At 43.4% G+C, this 18,357-nt stretch overlaps 1 protein-coding gene across 7 annotated transcripts in view; it reads right to left on the reverse strand.

Annotated features, from left to right (window-relative positions):
* Positions 1-18,357, reverse strand: part of CACNB2 (calcium voltage-gated channel auxiliary subunit beta 2) — a 441,669-nt gene that overhangs the window by 13,954 nt on the left and 409,358 nt on the right. For all 7 annotated transcript variants that reach the window (XM_050939559.1, XM_050939558.1, XM_050939562.1 and 4 more), the window contains 2 exons: positions 8,472-8,623; positions 7,342-7,437 (listed from right to left, as the gene is read on the reverse strand). In XM_050939559.1, the coding sequence (XP_050795516.1) occupies positions 7,342-7,437; positions 8,472-8,623 (248 nt within the window). The remainder of the gene's footprint in view (positions 1-7,341; positions 7,438-8,471; positions 8,624-18,357) is intronic.

An 18,357-nucleotide genomic window follows, 5' to 3' on the forward strand; every position in this document is an offset into this window, starting at 1 on the left:
GGGAGTGAAGTTCTGGAATAGCCTTCCGAGGGAAGTAGTAGGGGCAAAAGACTTTCCTGGCTTTAAGACAAAGCTTGATAAGTATATGGAGGGGATGTTATGATAGGATCGTTAATTTGGGCAATTGATCTTGAATTACCACCAGACAGGTCTGCTCAATGGTCTGCGGGGAGATGTTGCATGCGATGGGTACTGAGTTGCTGCGGAGAATTCCTTCTTGGGTGCTAGCTGGTGACTCTTGCCCACATGCTCAGGGTTTAGCTGATCGCCATATTTGGGGTCGGGAAGGAATTTTCCTCCAGGGCGGATTGGCAGGTGCCCTGGAGGTTTTTCGCCTTCCCCTGCAGCGTGGGGCACGGGTCGCTTGCTGGTGGTGTCTCTGCAGCTTGAGGTCTTCAAACCATTTTTGAGGATTTCAATAACTCGGTCCTGGGATAGGGGTTGTTATAAAATTGGATGGGTGGGGTTCTGTGGCCTGCCTTGTGCAGGAGGTCAGACTAGATGATCAGATTGGTCCCTTCTGACCTATGAGTCTATGAGTCTATGAGTCCTTGTCTTCAGGGGCGGCTCCAGGCCCCAGCACGCCACGCGCGTGCTTGGGGCAGCATGCCGCGGGGGGTACTCTGCTGGTCGCCAGGAGGGCGGCAGGCAGGGCTCCGGTGGACCTCCCGCAGGCGCCTGCAGAGGGTCCGCTGGTCCCGTGGCTTCGGTGGATCCGCGAGACGAGTGGACCCTTCGCAGGCACGCCTGCGGGAGGTCCATCGAAGCCATGGGACCAGCGGACCCTCCGCAGGCACGCCTGCGGGAGGTCCACCAGAGCCGCGGGATCGGCGACCAGCAGAGCGCCCCCCCACGGCATGTCGCCATGCTTGGGGCGGCGAAATGTCTAGAGCCGCCCCTGCTTGTCTTTGTACAGGCCTGTACAGTGTCTAGCAAACTCTTGATATGATGGTATAGTGAAGGATCTGCAAAGCAGGGGACTAGAGCTTCCATCAGGTCTTCCCAATTGTACATCCCCTTCCTCTTGACTAAGCAAGGACTACAGCTCCCATCAGTCCCCTCCCCATTGCGCTTGTCCTTCTGGAGGCCAGGTAAGGGAAAAAATCCTGAATCAGGAAGTGGCGATGCTGCTTTGGGAGTGGGAGCCACATGTCAACAGGGAGTTGGAGAGAAGCCCCAGGAACTCTGGACAGAGACACATGTGGAACAAGCTGTGACTGCCAACATCACAGCTGAGCACAGGTCTGTGTGGGACTTACAGGCAAGCAGCAGGGCCGGTGCAACCATTTAGGCGACCTAGGCGGGATTTGGGGGGCGCCATTTTCTTCGGCAGTGACCATGGCGGCTGGATCTTCGGCTGCCCCGGTCGCTGCCGGCATTTAGGCAGAGGGAGCTGGGGCAGGGGACCGTGGGGAGGGCCGCCTGCAGCAAGGGGGTGGAGGGTGGCACGCAGGGGAACTCCCTGCCCCAGCTCACCCCTGCCCTGCCTCCTCCTCGAGCACACCGTGGCTGCTTCACTTCTCCCGCCTCTCAGGCTTGCGGCGCCGATCAGCTTAGGCGCTGCAAGCCTGGGAGGTGGGAGAAGTGAAGCAGTGATGGCGCGCTCAGGGTGTTTGTGCTCGTGCTCAGAGCAGGGGTGAGCTGGGGTGGGGGGGTGCCTCAGGATGGAGCGTGGGGGGTGGGGCATTGCCACAAGGGGGGCACATCAGGTCAGGGGCGCGGGTTGGGGGGGCACATGGTGGGAGCAGCAGCAGCTGGGCTGGGAGTCAGCACAAAGGAGCCTCAACTAGACACTAACTGAGCTTGCCTGCAAGCCTGCAAATGCTTACTTGCTTGAATAGAGACTGGACTGGAGAAGGTACTCCAGGCACTAAGCCTGAAGAGCCGTAACTCTCAAATGGACTGCCCCAGAGACCCAGACAGGAAGTGTTATTGCTCACTCTGAACTGCAGCTGTTTGAACTTCTCTACCGAGGGTATCTGCAACCTTTCCACTTTCCTGCCAGCTCTAGTAAAAACCTCTCTCTTAGCCATGTGTCTGAGTGTTTCAGGGGATTCCCTGGGTAGCGCCTCCAAGGCGTAGCTGCTGAAGCAGTTACATTGCTTGCCTCTGGGACACAGTACACCGGGTGCACTACTGGCGCTACAGGCACGCTAGTGATTTGGGGCAAAGAGTAAACCCAACTATAAAGTATATTCATAATAATAATCCTCACGACGTTCCTGTGAGTAAATCTGGGTGATTTTTTTTTTTTTTGGCAAATAGTGTATTTGCTGAAAAATGCATTTCTTAGGTCACTAACTATTCACAAATTCTGCTTGAATTTGGTAAATAAATAGTTCAAGCCAAAACAAAATTGTGAAAAAATAAATTAAAAAGTTGAAACAGTTCATTTAGACCATTTCAAAATGTTTCATTTTGATTTTTCATTTTGAAAATTAGTGTGTGTATATATAAAGATGAAAAAAATGAAGGTTACTTACTTATAATTGGAGTTCTTTGAGTTGGCTCTGGATACTCACACTTATGGATATTGTTCTGCCTTGTGATGGTAAATCTTCTCCCAGCAGTGTCTGCTTAGGGGCTTGCATGCTCCTTTCTACTTCTCCCCTCAGTGTCTCCCAACATATGGAGGGTGTGGGGTGCCGGAGGGCACAGAGCCCTCTCCAACCTCAGTTCCTTCCACCGCCAACCCAGAGAAAGGAATTAAAAGACTCTGAGAAAGAAGGGAAGGAGGGCAGGAAGTGTAAATATGCAGCGCTATCTTGAAGAACTCTGGTTAGAAGTAACAAACCTTCATTTCTTCTTCGAGTGGCTCTGCATAGTTCCACTTATCGATAGTTTAATTAGCAGTGCTGCAAATAACTTGGAGGAGGGAACAGAATCCTAACTGAATAGACATGGAAGCACTACTCTACCAAATCATGCATCAGCCCTTGAAGCCAAATTAAGAGCATAATATTTACTAAAAGTGTGCACTGAACTCCAAGTTATAGCCCTACAAGTCTGAGCAACAGTGACTTGCTTAATGCAAGCAAAAGATGCTGCCAAAGCTCTAGTGAAATGAGATTGTACCATTTAATATAGATACCACAATGTCTGTAACCTGTACTATTCAACAATACATTGTTTAATCCATGTAGAAATAGTCTGGGAAGACACAGCATGACCTTTATGGTTTTTAGTAGAAGAGATGAATAATGTAGCTGTTTTTCATAAACTTTTAATTCTATTTAAATAAAATGCAAGAGCATCCAAAGAGTGTAAAAAGATTCCCCTTTATTCGTATGCAGCCTTGGAAAAATACTGGCAAATTAATTGTTTGATTGATGTGAAATTCAGGAACTATTTTTGGCAAAAACCTGGCGTCAGGTCTAAGAATCACCTCACTTTTGTGAAAAGGCATCAATGGTAGTTTAGCCATCAAGGCATTTATTTAATTCACTCACCCTTCTGGCTGGCAAAATGGCAATAATGCATGCCATCTTAACAAATAAATAATACAAAGAACACTCAGCCAAGGGTTCAAAAGATGGCTTCGTGTGTGTTGATAAAACCAAATTACGTTCCCAAGGAGGGACAGCATTCCCTCAAAGGGGGAAGACATGTTAGATAATCCAACAGAGAGGAAAATCTTAGAAGACTTCCTAAAGGCCTTTGTACTATCCAGGTAAAAGGCGAGGGCTCTCCTAACATCTAGAGTGTGCAGTATAGCTTCCCCATTATCACAGTGAGACTTGGGGTAAAAGGAAGGCAAATCAGTTGGTTTATGTGACAAGACAGAGTCACCTTGGGGATGAATTTCAGGTGTGGTCTGAGAATAACCTTGTCCCAAAATCATATTGTATAAGGGGTGTTTGCCATTAGTGCTGCTATTCTTCTCGCCGAGATGATCACCACCAGCAAGTCTGTCTTCATAGATAGGTATGTGAGCAAACAAGCAGCCATGGGTTCAAAGGGCGGCCTAGTCAGGCTCTTTAGAACTAAGTTTAGGTCCCATGCTGGGGTGGAATGTCTGGGCTGGGGAAAAAATTTTACTATACCTTGAGCAATCACTTTGTGGTTGGGTGTGAGAGCACTGAGGTTTGTCTAGTCCAAATTTTTCGGCCTGTAGACTGAGCTGAACCACATCTGAAGGCACCTCAAATGAAGTCTGGCATGAGATATCACAGATGTGCCTGCAGCTGTATGCCCCAGAAGTTGGAGGCAGTGTCTGGCTGATATTTGATGACTGGTTTGTGCTGCTTCTATGAGTGTGGCCAATGTGTGTGGAACCTGTGCTGTGGCAGGAGCACCCTCCCCTGTAACAAGTCGAGATCAGCTCCTATGAACACTAGTTGCTGTACAAGGGTGAACATAATGTTTTGGACATTGATCTGTAGGCCCAGCTCTGTGAACAAGTCTACCAAAGTCTGGGTGACCCAGAGGGATCTCAGGAGACAATCATCCAGGTAGGAGTAGATCAGAATCCCCTGGGAGCCTAGGTGAGCTGCCATTCTTGAGAGAACCTTGGAAAATACTCTTTTAGCCGATGAGAGGACAAATGGGAGTACTCTGTATTGGTAATGGTCCTGGCCCAAGGTAAATCTGAGGAATTATCTATGGGAAGGTAGGACCGATATGTGGAAATAGGCATCCTGTAGGTCGAGGGCTGAGAATCAATCTCCTTGTTCCAAAGGTGGAATAATGGCTGCTAGTGTGACCATCTTGAATTCTTGAGCTCTGACAGAGTTGTTTAGTGTTCTGAAGTCTGGTATGGGTCTCCAACCTCCTTTCTTCTTGGGTATCAGGAAATAATGAGAGTAGAAACCTTTACCTCATGTAACAGTGTACATCAGCCACCAAAGTAAAAGTCCTCTTTGGATCAGAAGATGAACCTGGATCTGAAGCACAGGTCAAAGCTGGAGCTGAAAATTTGGATGGTGCAGAATCTAATGAAATATTCAGCTCCACCTCTTTGGTCTCCAGAAACTGAAGCTGGAATCAGCCTGGGTTTTGGAGCTGGAACTGTAGAGACCATGTCAGAATTGAGCAGATCCAACAAATCTGACATGCAGATTCTGGCACTGCTAACAGGGTTTTCTCCCTTGCCTCCTTCTTCAGAACTGATACATCCAGAGCTGACAATATACCTCTTGGTTCCATAGCAGGTGCTCTGCCTTTCTCTATCGACAGGGCCTTTGAAGACCTTACAGCTTGACCAGCAGGATCTGGAGTCCGACCAGATGAAGGTTTCCATTTCTTGGATCCTTTAAGCTGCTTCAACTTGCTGGAGTAAGTCACAGGAGCAGAGGCTGGCCTCTTAGACTTCGGATCCAACAAGTGACTGAGACTGGAGGATTTAGCCTCAAAGGCTTCAATATGTTGTGTCCCACCTATGCAATATGTTGTGTCCCACCTTGCAAGCTCTGGGTGTGAAAGTCTGGCAGATGTAACATCCAGGAGAGTGGCCCTCTTCCAAAGATGTCATGGTTGTCAGATGCTTGGAGGAAAGCTGGGCACAAAGCACATCTCTTGAATCCCACCTTCTTTTTTCAATTTGGTTCCACTGTAATCCAGAACTAACTACTAACTACCTTAACTAACTATACTAAACAAGTATAAAGACACTAAGAAGTGGAGAAAACCCCAGATCTGAATGGACTAGAGCAGGTTGTGTCCATGGGGCATAGTGATTGGAAGGAACTGAAGTGGTAGAGAGCACTGTGTCCCCTTACTGAGCCTCGCCCTCAGAACAATTGGAGATGCTGAGGGGAGGGGCAGGAAAGGCCACGTGGGCACTATAATGGACACATCTTGGAGATGGTTCTACCATTAGGTACCACAAAGCGGCACAATACCTGTAAATGGGGATATACAGAGCCAACTTGAACACCTGAAAATGGCCTCAAATGAAACATAAAATCAAAAACATTTTGTTCAACTCGAAGCACTTTTTTTGGTTTTTTGTTTCAGCAAACCCTGTCGTGTCCCCCGCCCCCCACCCCCAGCCCACACACACAAAAATAGTCTGTTTTGGTTTGAACTGAATTGAGGATTTGTTTTTTCAGATTTTTTGTTTTGGTCTCCGAATCAGAAAAATCAATTATTTGCTCAGCCGTAATAGTGAGCAGCTGAGCAAGATATTATCATCTTCATTTTAAATATGAGAAACCGAGCATTTGCATGACTTGCCCAAGGATACAGTGCAAATCTATAGAATGATCTCATACACTTCTCCACTGAAATTAGTAAGAATGCCAAGTGAATGCAGGTGAAGCCAACTGTGATGGCATATGCCCAGCTGGAACTACAAAGAAGCCACCAATTCATTTTATACCGACCGTTTTATGTAGACCACTAATCTACCTTCAGATCTAAGTTTCCTGTAAGCTGCACAGCAGCCTATTAAGCGCCACACAGCCACTCAGGGAACTGGCTGGGATCTGCTGCAGCTGGGTGAGGGGTGGCTTGAACCCAGTCCCGGCCCAGACCTGCCATGGCTGGGGCACCCCTGCCCCAGTCCCAACTCAGACCATCCCCCAACCTGCTGTGGAGGGGGTAGGGGCGCCTCTCTGCTGGCCCCAACTCAGCCTGGCCCCCAACCTGCTGCAGCTGGGGGAGGTGTGGCCCCTATCCCATGGCCCCAGCCCCAGAACTGCTGTGGGGAGAGAGAGCTGGGCGGGAGAGAGCTAGGGGGGAGAGACACCTCTCCCCGCCGCAGCAGCTTTGGGTATAGGGCCGTGGGATAGATGCCCCTTCCCCAGTCATGGTAGGTCTGTGGCTGGGTTGGGTTCAGGCCGCAACTTTCCTGGCCCCACCCCAGAATCCACACCCCAACCAGAGCCCTGAGTCCTCGCCCACTCTCCGAACCTCTCGGCCCTACTCCCACCACATGAATTTTGTTATGTGCAGCATATGAAGGTGATGTGTATCACATCACCTCCATATTGCTGCACGTAACAAAATTCATTCCACACATGTGTGGGAAAAATTAGAGGGAACACTGCCAGAGTCAACTTTTGGTCATAAACCAAATCAGTTTAGTTTTGGATCAATAATCTGTAAAGAGTTATTGAAGTAATCCAGTTCCTCAGCTATACATCATGTAAAAATACTGGTGGCCCAATACCTATATATCTCTAGGATTAATCATGTTCCTAAAAACGAAATATATTTGACCATTATGCCATGCAGAGATCTCAAATGGAGTTTTGTACAAAATGACAAGTGAAATATGAACAGATAGTGGCAAGCAGCAACAAATGTTACAAGCCTATTACTTGGAAACAAAGGTCAGACTTAGTCCCTTTGAACAGGAGTCTATATATCCACATCAGCAATGCATCAACAGTAACTCACTGGAGGACATTGAGCCAGTTTATCAGCTGCCACCATTTGAACATTAAGGTGTTTAGCCTGAGATTTCCCTCGAGATTTTATTAGCCTCTGTAAAACCTGTGGAAAATAAGACAGTTAAAATACATAGTGGATGGGAAAAGGAAGAATTCAGAAGCAATTGGAGTCAGATAGTGGGAATAGGATCAAACCATTCCGTTCAATAGGAGATTTGCCAGGGACTTGATTGTTTGCAGGATTAGGCCCAATGTATTTGTGTACTCTTCAAAAAAGTAACTCTTGTTGGATAATTTTTAACATATCTAATAATTTCTCATTCACTGGCTTTCAGAGCCTCTTGCCTTTTAGGCCCTGCACAATTTTGCTCCTGCTTACCTCTCTGCTCTCATTCTCTTTATTCCCTTTCTCCCTCCTTTTCTGCCCAAGTTGCACTAACTGACCCCTTCTGGTCCTCCTACTCTCATGTGTGCCTTCTTCCATGTAGCCATTTATAATGAGACTCTTGAGAATGCTCTTCCAGACCCACTTTGCCAGGCCTCCATTTTCTCCTTCCAACGTCTCTTCAGGATGTACTTGTTCCAAGAAGGCTATAAATGTAGACATCCCCACACAGTGAAATGGTGGTAAATTAAATGACTGAACATTTTAAGAATAAACTGAACAAAAATTACAGAAATAAACACCGTGTGTGCTGAATTGTACTGACCAGTAGTCCTGCTGCTCATAACATCTCCTCCCTTATCTTCATTTCTATACAGTCTACTTGGATTATAAAGTTGTTGGGACAAGGATCTTAGCTTATATTTCTGCAAAGTTCTCAACAAAATGTTGACACTCTGTAAATCAATATTACGTAAATAATAATAAACAAGTGAACTGTTTCCCTTAGTTCTAACTTAAGTAACCATTAGAACTACAGCTCGCTCTCTTTTGCAAAAAAATGATTTTGTAACCCACTGATTGAGATGGTATCCTTTTAATGGTATCTTCCCATCCACAGGGAAATAATTAAAAAGTGCAATTCATTGATCTTTAATGACATCCAGTGGAGAACCTGTGTCTCTTTGTACCTGTGGCTCAGGTCTCAAAGAATGTGCGAATTGAAACAGAATTAACAGCAGTAAGATAGTTACCTTGGGAGAAGAAATCTTTACATATACTATAATGGGAGCCAGGGAGGTTTTACTTAGTTGAGCTGGATGATTAATGGTATCGGCATCAAGTACTACCAGCTGCAATGTCCTTGCTAATTCAAATATCCGTTCAATTTCACTCTGAACTTCAGCTGCAGATAAGTAGAAAATTAGAGTTATGAAAATATTTAACAGAAATTAATTCTAACAAATGTAAAAATGAGGTAGATTGGCATGCAGCTCCCACAACAGATGAGTAGATTGGCAGGAGCTGTTAATTGTTAATGTCACTGGCATTCTACTGAAGCAAACATATCTTTAGCAAGAACATTCCGCCTACAGTTTATGTTCTTTGAAGGTCGTACTCTTTACCAGTCTCACCTTCATGCTTCTGTATACTACTAATACACAGAAACATTTTTAACACTTTCCTATAAGGTGGAAGGGATAGCTCAGTGGTTTGAGCATTGGCCTGCTAAATCTAGGGTTGCAAGTTCAATCCTTGAGGGGGCCATTTGAGGATTTAGTTAGGGATTGGCCCTGCTTTGAGCCAGGGGCTTGAACTAGATGACCTCCTGAGGTCCCTTCCAATCCTGATATTCTATGATTATAAGACTGAATCCATGTGTGTATAGCAAAGAGGTGTATGCAGCATTATGATCTCCTGTTTGAAATAGGAATCCCTCAATTTTACTACAGTATCTCAGTGGATTCCTCATTTGTAAGTTATTGCAGTGCAGACTCTAATTATACTTAATGACCATAATTTTCAAATCTAAGTGCCTGAAGCTATGCATTAAATTTATACTGCAGTGCCTGAAAGAGACTTGTTTTTCATAAAGTACTAAGCACCCATAATTTCTATTTGCTTCAATATGAGTTATCAATGCTTACCATCTCTCAAAATCGGGCCCTATATGTAATATAGCAGTAGGTCTGAAAATTTTGGTCAATATTTATAAAGTACTTTAAAAACAAACAATTCAAAATAATGCTAATAATCCCCCCAATAGCCGTTGAGGTAGGTAAGGATTATTATCAGAGTTGGTCAGAAAAAATCTGACAAAACAAACAGTTTTTCATTGGAATTTGCTGATTCATCAAAATCAGAACATTCCATGGAAATTGTTCATTTTCAATGCAGTTCCTATGGAAACAAGCAGGTTTCCAACGGAAACCTGTCTGGTTTCTTGCCAGTTCATCCATATGCAGGCTTCTGGGGATCAAGGGCTTCACAGGTCCATGATTCCAAGGCAGTCCCTAGGAGGACGCTCCAGAGCTGGGTCTCCATCCCTTTTCATGGAGAATTTCAAAAATTTTTGAATGAAACCAAATTTCAAAATAGTGAAATCCTCTGAGAAACACAAGAACTATTCTCTGCCAAGTTCTAATTATTATCGCTATTTCACAGACAGGGAAACTGAGGCAGAGGGTAAATGATTTGCTTAACCTACAGATGAAGTCAATGTTGGAGCCAACATCATAACTCAAATGGGAATGAGATTCTAGTTCTGTGCTCTTTCCACACCGCTATCTTAAGATAACTAACTAGAATAAGGTAAATCCAAAAGAGTAAGAAACTAGTGGATGCTTACGTGAACACGAAGGGACTTCCGAAACATTAAAATATAGTGTTATGTTATAAAATTTGTGTTTGCCTTTTGAGGTGGGTTAGCAGCATGAGTTGTCACTAAATGCTTTGGGAAATGTAGCCAGTCTGCATGGGCTAGTAGTGCACACATTCCTTTACTTGGATAATTCTGCGCTGAAGGACATATTTTGGAGGGTGTCAAAAGATCAATATGTGTCACTGTTAGAGTCACTAGGGTTCATAAATTACTCAAAATCTCAATTTGTTTCCAGCGGCCAACCAAAGTACAGAGCACCTCAGTTAATCACTGCTCAAGACTTCACTTGTGGGGCAGAACGGTAAAGTGTGAGCCAGCAGGTGACAGCTCAGACCATATCACACTTGGTCGTTCTTAAGACTGTAATTAGCAGTAGTTACAGCATCTTGGCAAGTCTCACATCAGAGAACTTTAGTAGATCCTGAGCCCTAGGCTACACTAGGGAAACGTTTGCAAGTATAGCTATACCAGCAAATCCTCTTAGTATAGATGCAGCTTATGCCAGCAATGAAGTGCTTTTGCCAGTATAGCTTATATACATTCCCTAAACAAAATAAGCCATACTAACAAAATGTTTTTGCTGATATAATTTCAGCTACACTAGGGGATATTGCCAGTATAGAAATATCTTTAAAAAAAATATCACTAATCAACATTGCTATACTAGCAACAATGTAAGCATTGACCTGGCCTGAGATTCCAATGAAAGCAAGATAAGCACAGACTCTTACACACATCTGAAGGATAGATCACCTTTGAGCCTCCTGGCCTAGTGCCCATGAAGGGACCATCTTTATTTAGGAATAGGTTTCCAACATACCTATCCAAATCATAGTGACCTGGTCTTCCAAAAAGTTGTCCATTTGAACTGGGACCCTCAGAACACAATGTTTTAAATCAACAAACACGGAGGCACCAGATGATGCTTCCTATGTCAGGAGGCCCTGCAAATGTATGAATGGACTCTGCTATACCTGCCATTACTGGTTGCCACATATCTAGCAGGAAAGATAAACACAATTGCAGATAGAGTGAGTTAATCTGTGGTTGACCTGCACGAGCAGCCTCTAGATGAGAGAGCGGGGAACTGGGATCTTCCTCCAGTTGGGGACATCAGAGATGCATCTCTGTCACCCTTTGGAACAAGAAGCTTTCAGCTCAAAGCATTAAGAATGAGCAAGACATTTTCCATGAACTGAAGAGATTCCATCAGCATTTCTGGTAGCCACAGTCCTGCCAAAGCATAGGAGGAAGAGACTCAATGATCTTTATTTGCCTCATGCTGGCCCAGAGAATTATGGCTACCAATTCTGCTGCAGATGCCAAAGCTGATCCCATCAGGCTGAATGTCTGGTCTCAGATTCTTATTCAGAGTCAAGGCACCTTGTTTCACACCAGTTCAGGAGCTCTCTACTTGATAGCATGGCTCCTGAGGGTGCAGAGATCTGTAGGTATGGCGTTAATGAGCAGGTGGCTTGCATCCTCCTGACTTCTCAAAAACCATCTATCCAAAGGACTTGCATTGCCAAGAAGAAGAGGTTTTTAATTCCCGCACAAAAACTCTTTAGCTCCTTTCTGTGTCTGACTGAATCTAATTTGATAATTTACTCTATTCAGGCTAATTTGTCAGCTAGTCTGGCCCATCATGAACTAATCAAGTAAAATTCTTCTGCCTGCCTAACCTCAGGTTCACATGGTGGGAGCGTTGCAAATCCCTCCTGATATCACGAGACATTAATGTGGGTCCTGACTTAAGATGATAAAAACTCTACTCATTACCCACGAGTTCAGTGCTTAATTTGTGCCAGGGCTTGCCAGGGCTGAGCTTCAGAACCTCTAGGTTTGGCAGTTCATCGCCCCAACACCTCTGGGCTTGTCACATCAGTTATGAAAGTAAAAAAAAATGGCTTAAGTCCTGGCACATTTTTCATTACAAATTAAGTACTGCATGATTGCATGTTTCTTACACAGAATTTCATTTTCCTGGTGGCAGCGACTTCAACTCAGAGTGAATACACCTCAGGCTCTACTGACTGATCCACTTTATACCAAGTTTGATATGGAAATGGTGATGTTTCAAACACATCAAGAATTCCACTCCAAGATGGTGACAGAGTTCTACCTTAACAATTCTATTATCCTGCCAACATGTTTTCCATGCCCATCCTAGGGAGGCCCTTCTCTACATGGCTCATGGTATAAGGTCTGGTGGGCGGAGGAAGTAACAGGGGTTACCTAAAGCAGTCTAAAGGCCTTAGAAAGTCCATCAAACTTTTTGTTTGTTATTATTCACTACATACCACTATTTCTAAGAGGGCCATGGGTAAATCATTGCTGGATTGCATTTTTAATTGCTATCACCTTGTTGGCAATGTGAAGGTGTATTTGATCAGAGGCAGGCAGGCAGCCTCCACTGCCTGTCTCAGAAATGTTCCCTTAGATTTCTACAAGGCAGCCACATAGTCCTCACTCTGTATCCTCACACAGTTAGAATGCTTTGCTTTAGCTTTTAGGAGTGAAACTAATGTTGATCTGCATGCTGTAGAACTGTTTTCCAAGATGGGGAGTCCAAACTCCCCAGTCCTCCATTTCTTCCTTTTGGAATGGTATTTAAATTGGCCAATTTTATTTGAATCTTTTCCCTTTGCTCTCATCTTTTAGATTATCTGTGTTGCATCTGAGATTGTAATGGTGTATCTTTCCAAACCATTATTTAAATAAAAGTCCTTTCTTCTTGGTTGACCATAGTTTTATTATTACTCCTTGTTTCAGATTTATTCTCTGTCAAGAGGGGGAAATTACTGAGTTGCAATTCTTCTTCTCTGAAGGATTCTTGTAAATTACTGACTTATAATTCTGCTTCCAACAGTATGCTCACTCATCTTCCCTCAGTGTTTTGACCAAAGTCTCCAAGCGCAGCAGATAAGCTCAAAAGGTGGTGTATGACTGCCAAAAGGGAGAGATGGCTTGCTTATTACTGCCATTAGCAACTGTGATGTTACTGATATAAGCTGTGACTGTATAGATCATTGTTGCAACCACTGTTATATATTTGCAGCAAATATTTTACAAAGGTTGTCGTGTAAGATGTCTATGGAAAGGTTATGATTTGCTGTTTAAGATTATGCTATCTGTATGCATGTGTCATTTTTGTATTTAAAGTTATAAGTATTGGCTCTACACTGTCTGTATTTCAAACTTATGCTATGCTTCTGGGTGACAATTTAGTGTCAGCAATGCCTAGCCTGCTTGATGGCCCATTAAGGACCATTAGCTACACAATTGACCCATTGAGAGAAGGCAGATACATCTTGTGACTCAGCAAGGCATGCAGGGACATGCCTATGGACAAAACTCAAAGGTTTTTTCAAGCCATGTGCTGGATAGCTTGTCTTTGGAATAAAGAAAGAAAGGCCACATGGCAAGAGACTATAAAAAGCTGCTGCAGCTACTCCATCTTGTCTTCAATCTTGCTTCTTACTTCTGGAGGAACCTTAACACAAATTGAAGCTCTGAACAAAGGACTGAATGACCCATCCCAGTTGTGGATGTTCTCCAGAGACTTGATTTGAACCTGCAGTTTATTCCATCATTGCTACAAGCCTGAACCAAGAACTTTGCTATTACTGTATGTAATTAATTCAATTTAACCAATTCTAGCTCTCATCTATATCTTTTCCCTTTTACGAATAAACCTCTAGATTTTAGATTATAAAAGATTGGCAACAGCGTGATTTGTGGGTAAGAGCTGACTTGTATATTGACCTGGGTCTGGGGCTTGGTCCTTTGGTAACTATTCATCCCCATGACGAGTGGCACTGGTGGTGATACTGGGAAACTGGAATGTCTAAGGAAATTGCTTGTATGACTGCTGGATAGCTAGTGGGGTAAAACCAAAGTCATAGAATCATAGACTATCAGGGCTGGAAGAGACCTCAGGAGGTTCATCTAGTCCAACCCCTTGCTCAAAGCAGGACCAATCCCAAACTAAACCATCCAAGCCAGGGCTTTGTCAAGCCTGACCTTAAAAACCTTTAAGGAAGGAGATTCTACCACCTCTGTTTGGCTGGTTTGGTTTGCCTTGGTATGCAAAGGAACCCCAGCCTTGGGCTGTAACAGCCCTCTTTAAGCAATTTGTCCTGAGAGTACCAATTCAGCTGGGTCCCACCGAAGCCAGCATTGTTACAGCAACCAAATACTTCAGGAACTACAGGAGTCCCACACGTCTTGGATTAGAGATCTGAGACCCAGAAGAGAAAATACTGCCAGAGTAGTATCTTCAAAAAAAGCAGAATTACAGGTCAGTAATTTTCCCTTCCATGAAAACAAGTATTAATAAAATGTCTCCTCTGATGTACTGAGAAACTATGGCAGCAAGGTTATAAAAATGAACTCACATAAATTGTATTAGCCACTCATAATGGGATGTATAAATAAAGCTCAAGCTACCATGAATGTCACCATGATGAACATATAGCCCCGCTATTACAACACTCAAAAACATAAATAAATCATGTAAGACAAAAACAAAACTTGTCAATCAAATGCTAAAGAAAATAAATGAGCCTCATATTTTGCCCTGAAGCCTGATAGATACTGGTGGTAGAGGGCACCAAAGGAGAGCAAATTTCAAAGAATGGAGCCCTCAAACACCCCCTCCACAAACAGGTGAGATCAACTCCAAGAACTGACACCACAAGTCTCTCAGTCAATTTTGACCATTTAGCAGAATGTACAGTTAGACTGTCTCTTCAACAGTCCCAGCATCTGCACCCTGCAGTGAATAGGCATTCAGTGCACAGATCTGAGCACCCTGAGAAAGCGGCTTGCTCCAGTCTGAACCTTGCAAGTGGACTTCAAGTAGAATTTAAATAGTCTATTACAACAATTTACCCTGGAGTGGGCAAAGGACCCATGATCACTGCGGAACAGGATAGTCCTTCACTTCTCTAGTAACTCAACAAGTTAATCAAAATAGAATTTGTGGTCTCTTGTGCAAAGCTCCAGTAAAAGAGCTTTGTTTAAGAGAACTACACAGATGTTGGGGTGGGAAAATGGAATCCTCCTTCAAACGTGTGGAAAATATGCACAACATTTCAGTGGTAACTAATGCAGCCCAAGATCCATAATAGCATCAGGGAGCTGCTATACCCAGCCTACATGAGTGTTGTAGTTCAGCTGATGCATGGAATTCATCTGTTCATGGCTATATGTTCATCAGCAACACCAGAAAAGTGATAAAACAACAAAATTGTGAAATAATTACTATCAAATATAGTATAGCTCCTGGGCTGTTGAACAAATGAAAAAGTACCATATCAGAGACAAAAACAACCTGACTTGAAACTCTCAAACTAGCTGAAGAGTCATATGCTAATTCCAGACCCCACCAAAATACTTCTTGGTGTCAACCAGCATGTTCAGAAATAATTACATTATAAGAAATTACTACTACTTGCACCTGCCAATATATTAGACCTTTTGTGTGATGTATATTTCTCTTCTTTTCAAGATTCCATCAGAATCAGATTTCATCAACTTTTGATATATGAAAAGGGCTAATGTCCTAAAAGAAAAATTTACATGCACTCAGAAAAGGCCCAACTAGTGAAGGCCACATGGCCTTGAGAACAGCATAATCCATATGTCTGAAAGGAATCACATTGACCTTAGAGCCAGAATAATGGAAACTTCCTTTGCCACCACATGCCATCTTCTTAAAAATTATTTCAAAGAGTGAGATATCAAAGATTTTCTGACATCTGCTTCATTCTTAACTGAAACTGCTTCAAAAACAAAGGCTTCAAAGCAGGTTTCTGATTGTGAGAAAAACAATCACACAGTGGAATGAAGTTAAGGCTTCCCTAGCTACTTAGTAAATAGTGATGCTCCAAAGGGAAAACGCTTCAAGAAGATAGCAGGCTAGGACCCTGGCTAGTGCAAATTGGTTTAGCCCCTTTGTCTGTATGAAGATTTATACCAGTTGAGGATCTGCTCGGTGTCTTTGGAGCTAGAATGATCTCTCCCAAAAGAGAAATTAAATTAGTCCTGGAGTCTATAAAGGGACTTTCTCAAATCTTAACATTTTGGAAATAAGACCTGAGGCTCTGCTGATTTCACAGTCTGAACAGGGTGGGCTGCTGTTTTCTTATGAGTATGGGTGCTCTGTAAGTCTTGATAACACTTGGGCCAAAAATTTCAGATGAGTACTGACAACTAGACACGTAAGTATATATTTAGCTATCTATGCAATTGGCATTATTTTCAGAGGTTCTGGGCTTCCACCACTCCCACTGAAATCAATGGGATCTGCATTCGTTCAACACCTCTGACCATCAGGCCAACTATTTATGTGTCTAAAATAGATTTAAATTCCTACATTTAATCCATATCTGAAAAATTTGTCTCTGGCTTTTAACTAGGGGATTTCAAAGCCACATTATGTGACGTTATGTACTTATGCATATAGCCTTAACTCCAGCATGAGAGACTTTTGTCTCTCCCTCTTCTTATTTCATAAGCTTTACCTCTACTTCAAAAAAGGTAATCAAAACCTTTGAGCCATTTTTTTATGTACTGACACAACGTAGAAAATCCGGCAAAAGTAATAGGAAAAAAAGGAGTTATTAAAGACAGTTTAAATGTATGGACTCAGATATAGAAGAGGGGTGCAAAGGTAACCACTGCATTCCCATAAGTCTGAATAAGTCCTTGAAATCTGCACTTAATTACTCTGGCTGCTAACAGCCCCAAGAGGCCAATACGGCTGCCAGGAGTATTTTGGGGATGTAAGGAAGTCCCAGTAATGCCACCTACACTTGCACTATGAAGGAGGTTTGACATAGTAGTTGCTACACTGGCACTATGTTTCAGGAGAATCCTTCTGTGGATGGCAAGAGCAGCTTTCAGGGTGCTCTGTGAAGGGAGTGGACATAAAGGGTACGTCTACACAGCAGCTGGGAGGTGTAAGTCCCAGCTCAGGTAGACTTACATGCATTAGCTTGCCTCAAGTTATTATACTAAAAATAAAGGTGTGGCCACAGTGAAAACAGAGACAGCTTGTCATAAACAGATAGCTAAGGGTTAATGTCTCTTTCACCTGAAGCACCTGACCAGAGGACCAATCAGGAAACCGGATTTTTAGACCAATCAGGAAACCGGATTTTTTCAATTTTCGGTGGAGGGAATTGAGTGTCTGAGTCTTTTGTCTGTCTTCCTGCTTTCTCTGAGCTTTGGAGAAGTAGTTTCTACTTTCTAGTCTTCTGTTTCTAAGTGTAAGGACAAAGAGATCAGATAGTAAGTTCTATGGTTTCTTTTCTTTGGTATTTGCATGAATATAAGTGCTGGAGTGCTTTGATTTGTATTCTTTTTGAATAAGGCTGTTTATTCAATATTCTTTTAAGCAATCGACCCTGTATTGTATCATCTTAATACAGAGAGACCATTTGTACTTATTTTTCTTTTTTTTTATATAAAGCTTTCTTTTAAGACCTGTTGGAGTTTTTCTTTACTTCAGGGAAATTGAGTCTGTACTCACCAGGGAATTGGTGGGAGGAAGAAATCAGGGGAGATCTGTGTGTTGGATTGCTAGCCTGATTTTGCATTCCCTCTGGGGGAATAGGAAAGTACTTTTGTTTCCAGGACTGGGAACAGAGAGGGGGGAAGGGAAAAAGGATTATTTCCCTTTGTTGTGAGACTCAAGGGATTTGGGTCTTGGGGTCCCCAGGGAAGGTTTTTCAGGGGGACCAGAGTGCCCCAAAACACTCTAATTTTTTGGGTGGTGGCAGCAAGTACCAGGTCCAAGCTGGTAACTAAGCTTGGAGGTTTTCATGCTAACCCCCATATTTTGGACGCTAAGGTCCAAATCTGGGACTAAGGTTATGATACAGCTAAGGTTTGCTTCCTAAATACAAGCTCACCCAACCACCGAGCATGTATCAGGCAGCTAGCTTGAGCTGCTGTAGCCACACTGCTATTTGTAGAGTGCTAACTCCAGCAAAGCTAGCATGTGTATTTCTACCTGAGCTGAGAATTAACTTCCCTGCTGCTATGTAAATATACTCTGAGTGACCTTACCACTGTGCAGGATCTGGGCCATGAATATTGAATTACAAACCTAAAGCTGTTTAGATGAAACACAGTATTTTGATTTTCAGCAACAACTACTAAGGATGGCACGTGTTGCCAAGAATTAACCAATGACAGAAAGAATAGGGCTACTTTGACCATACTGGTGTGTGTGCGTTTAAATGTCAATT

This window comes from Gopherus flavomarginatus, chromosome 2, assembly GCF_025201925.1.
Source record: "Gopherus flavomarginatus isolate rGopFla2 chromosome 2, rGopFla2.mat.asm, whole genome shotgun sequence".
Taxonomy (NCBI): domain Eukaryota; kingdom Metazoa; phylum Chordata; order Testudines; family Testudinidae; genus Gopherus; species Gopherus flavomarginatus.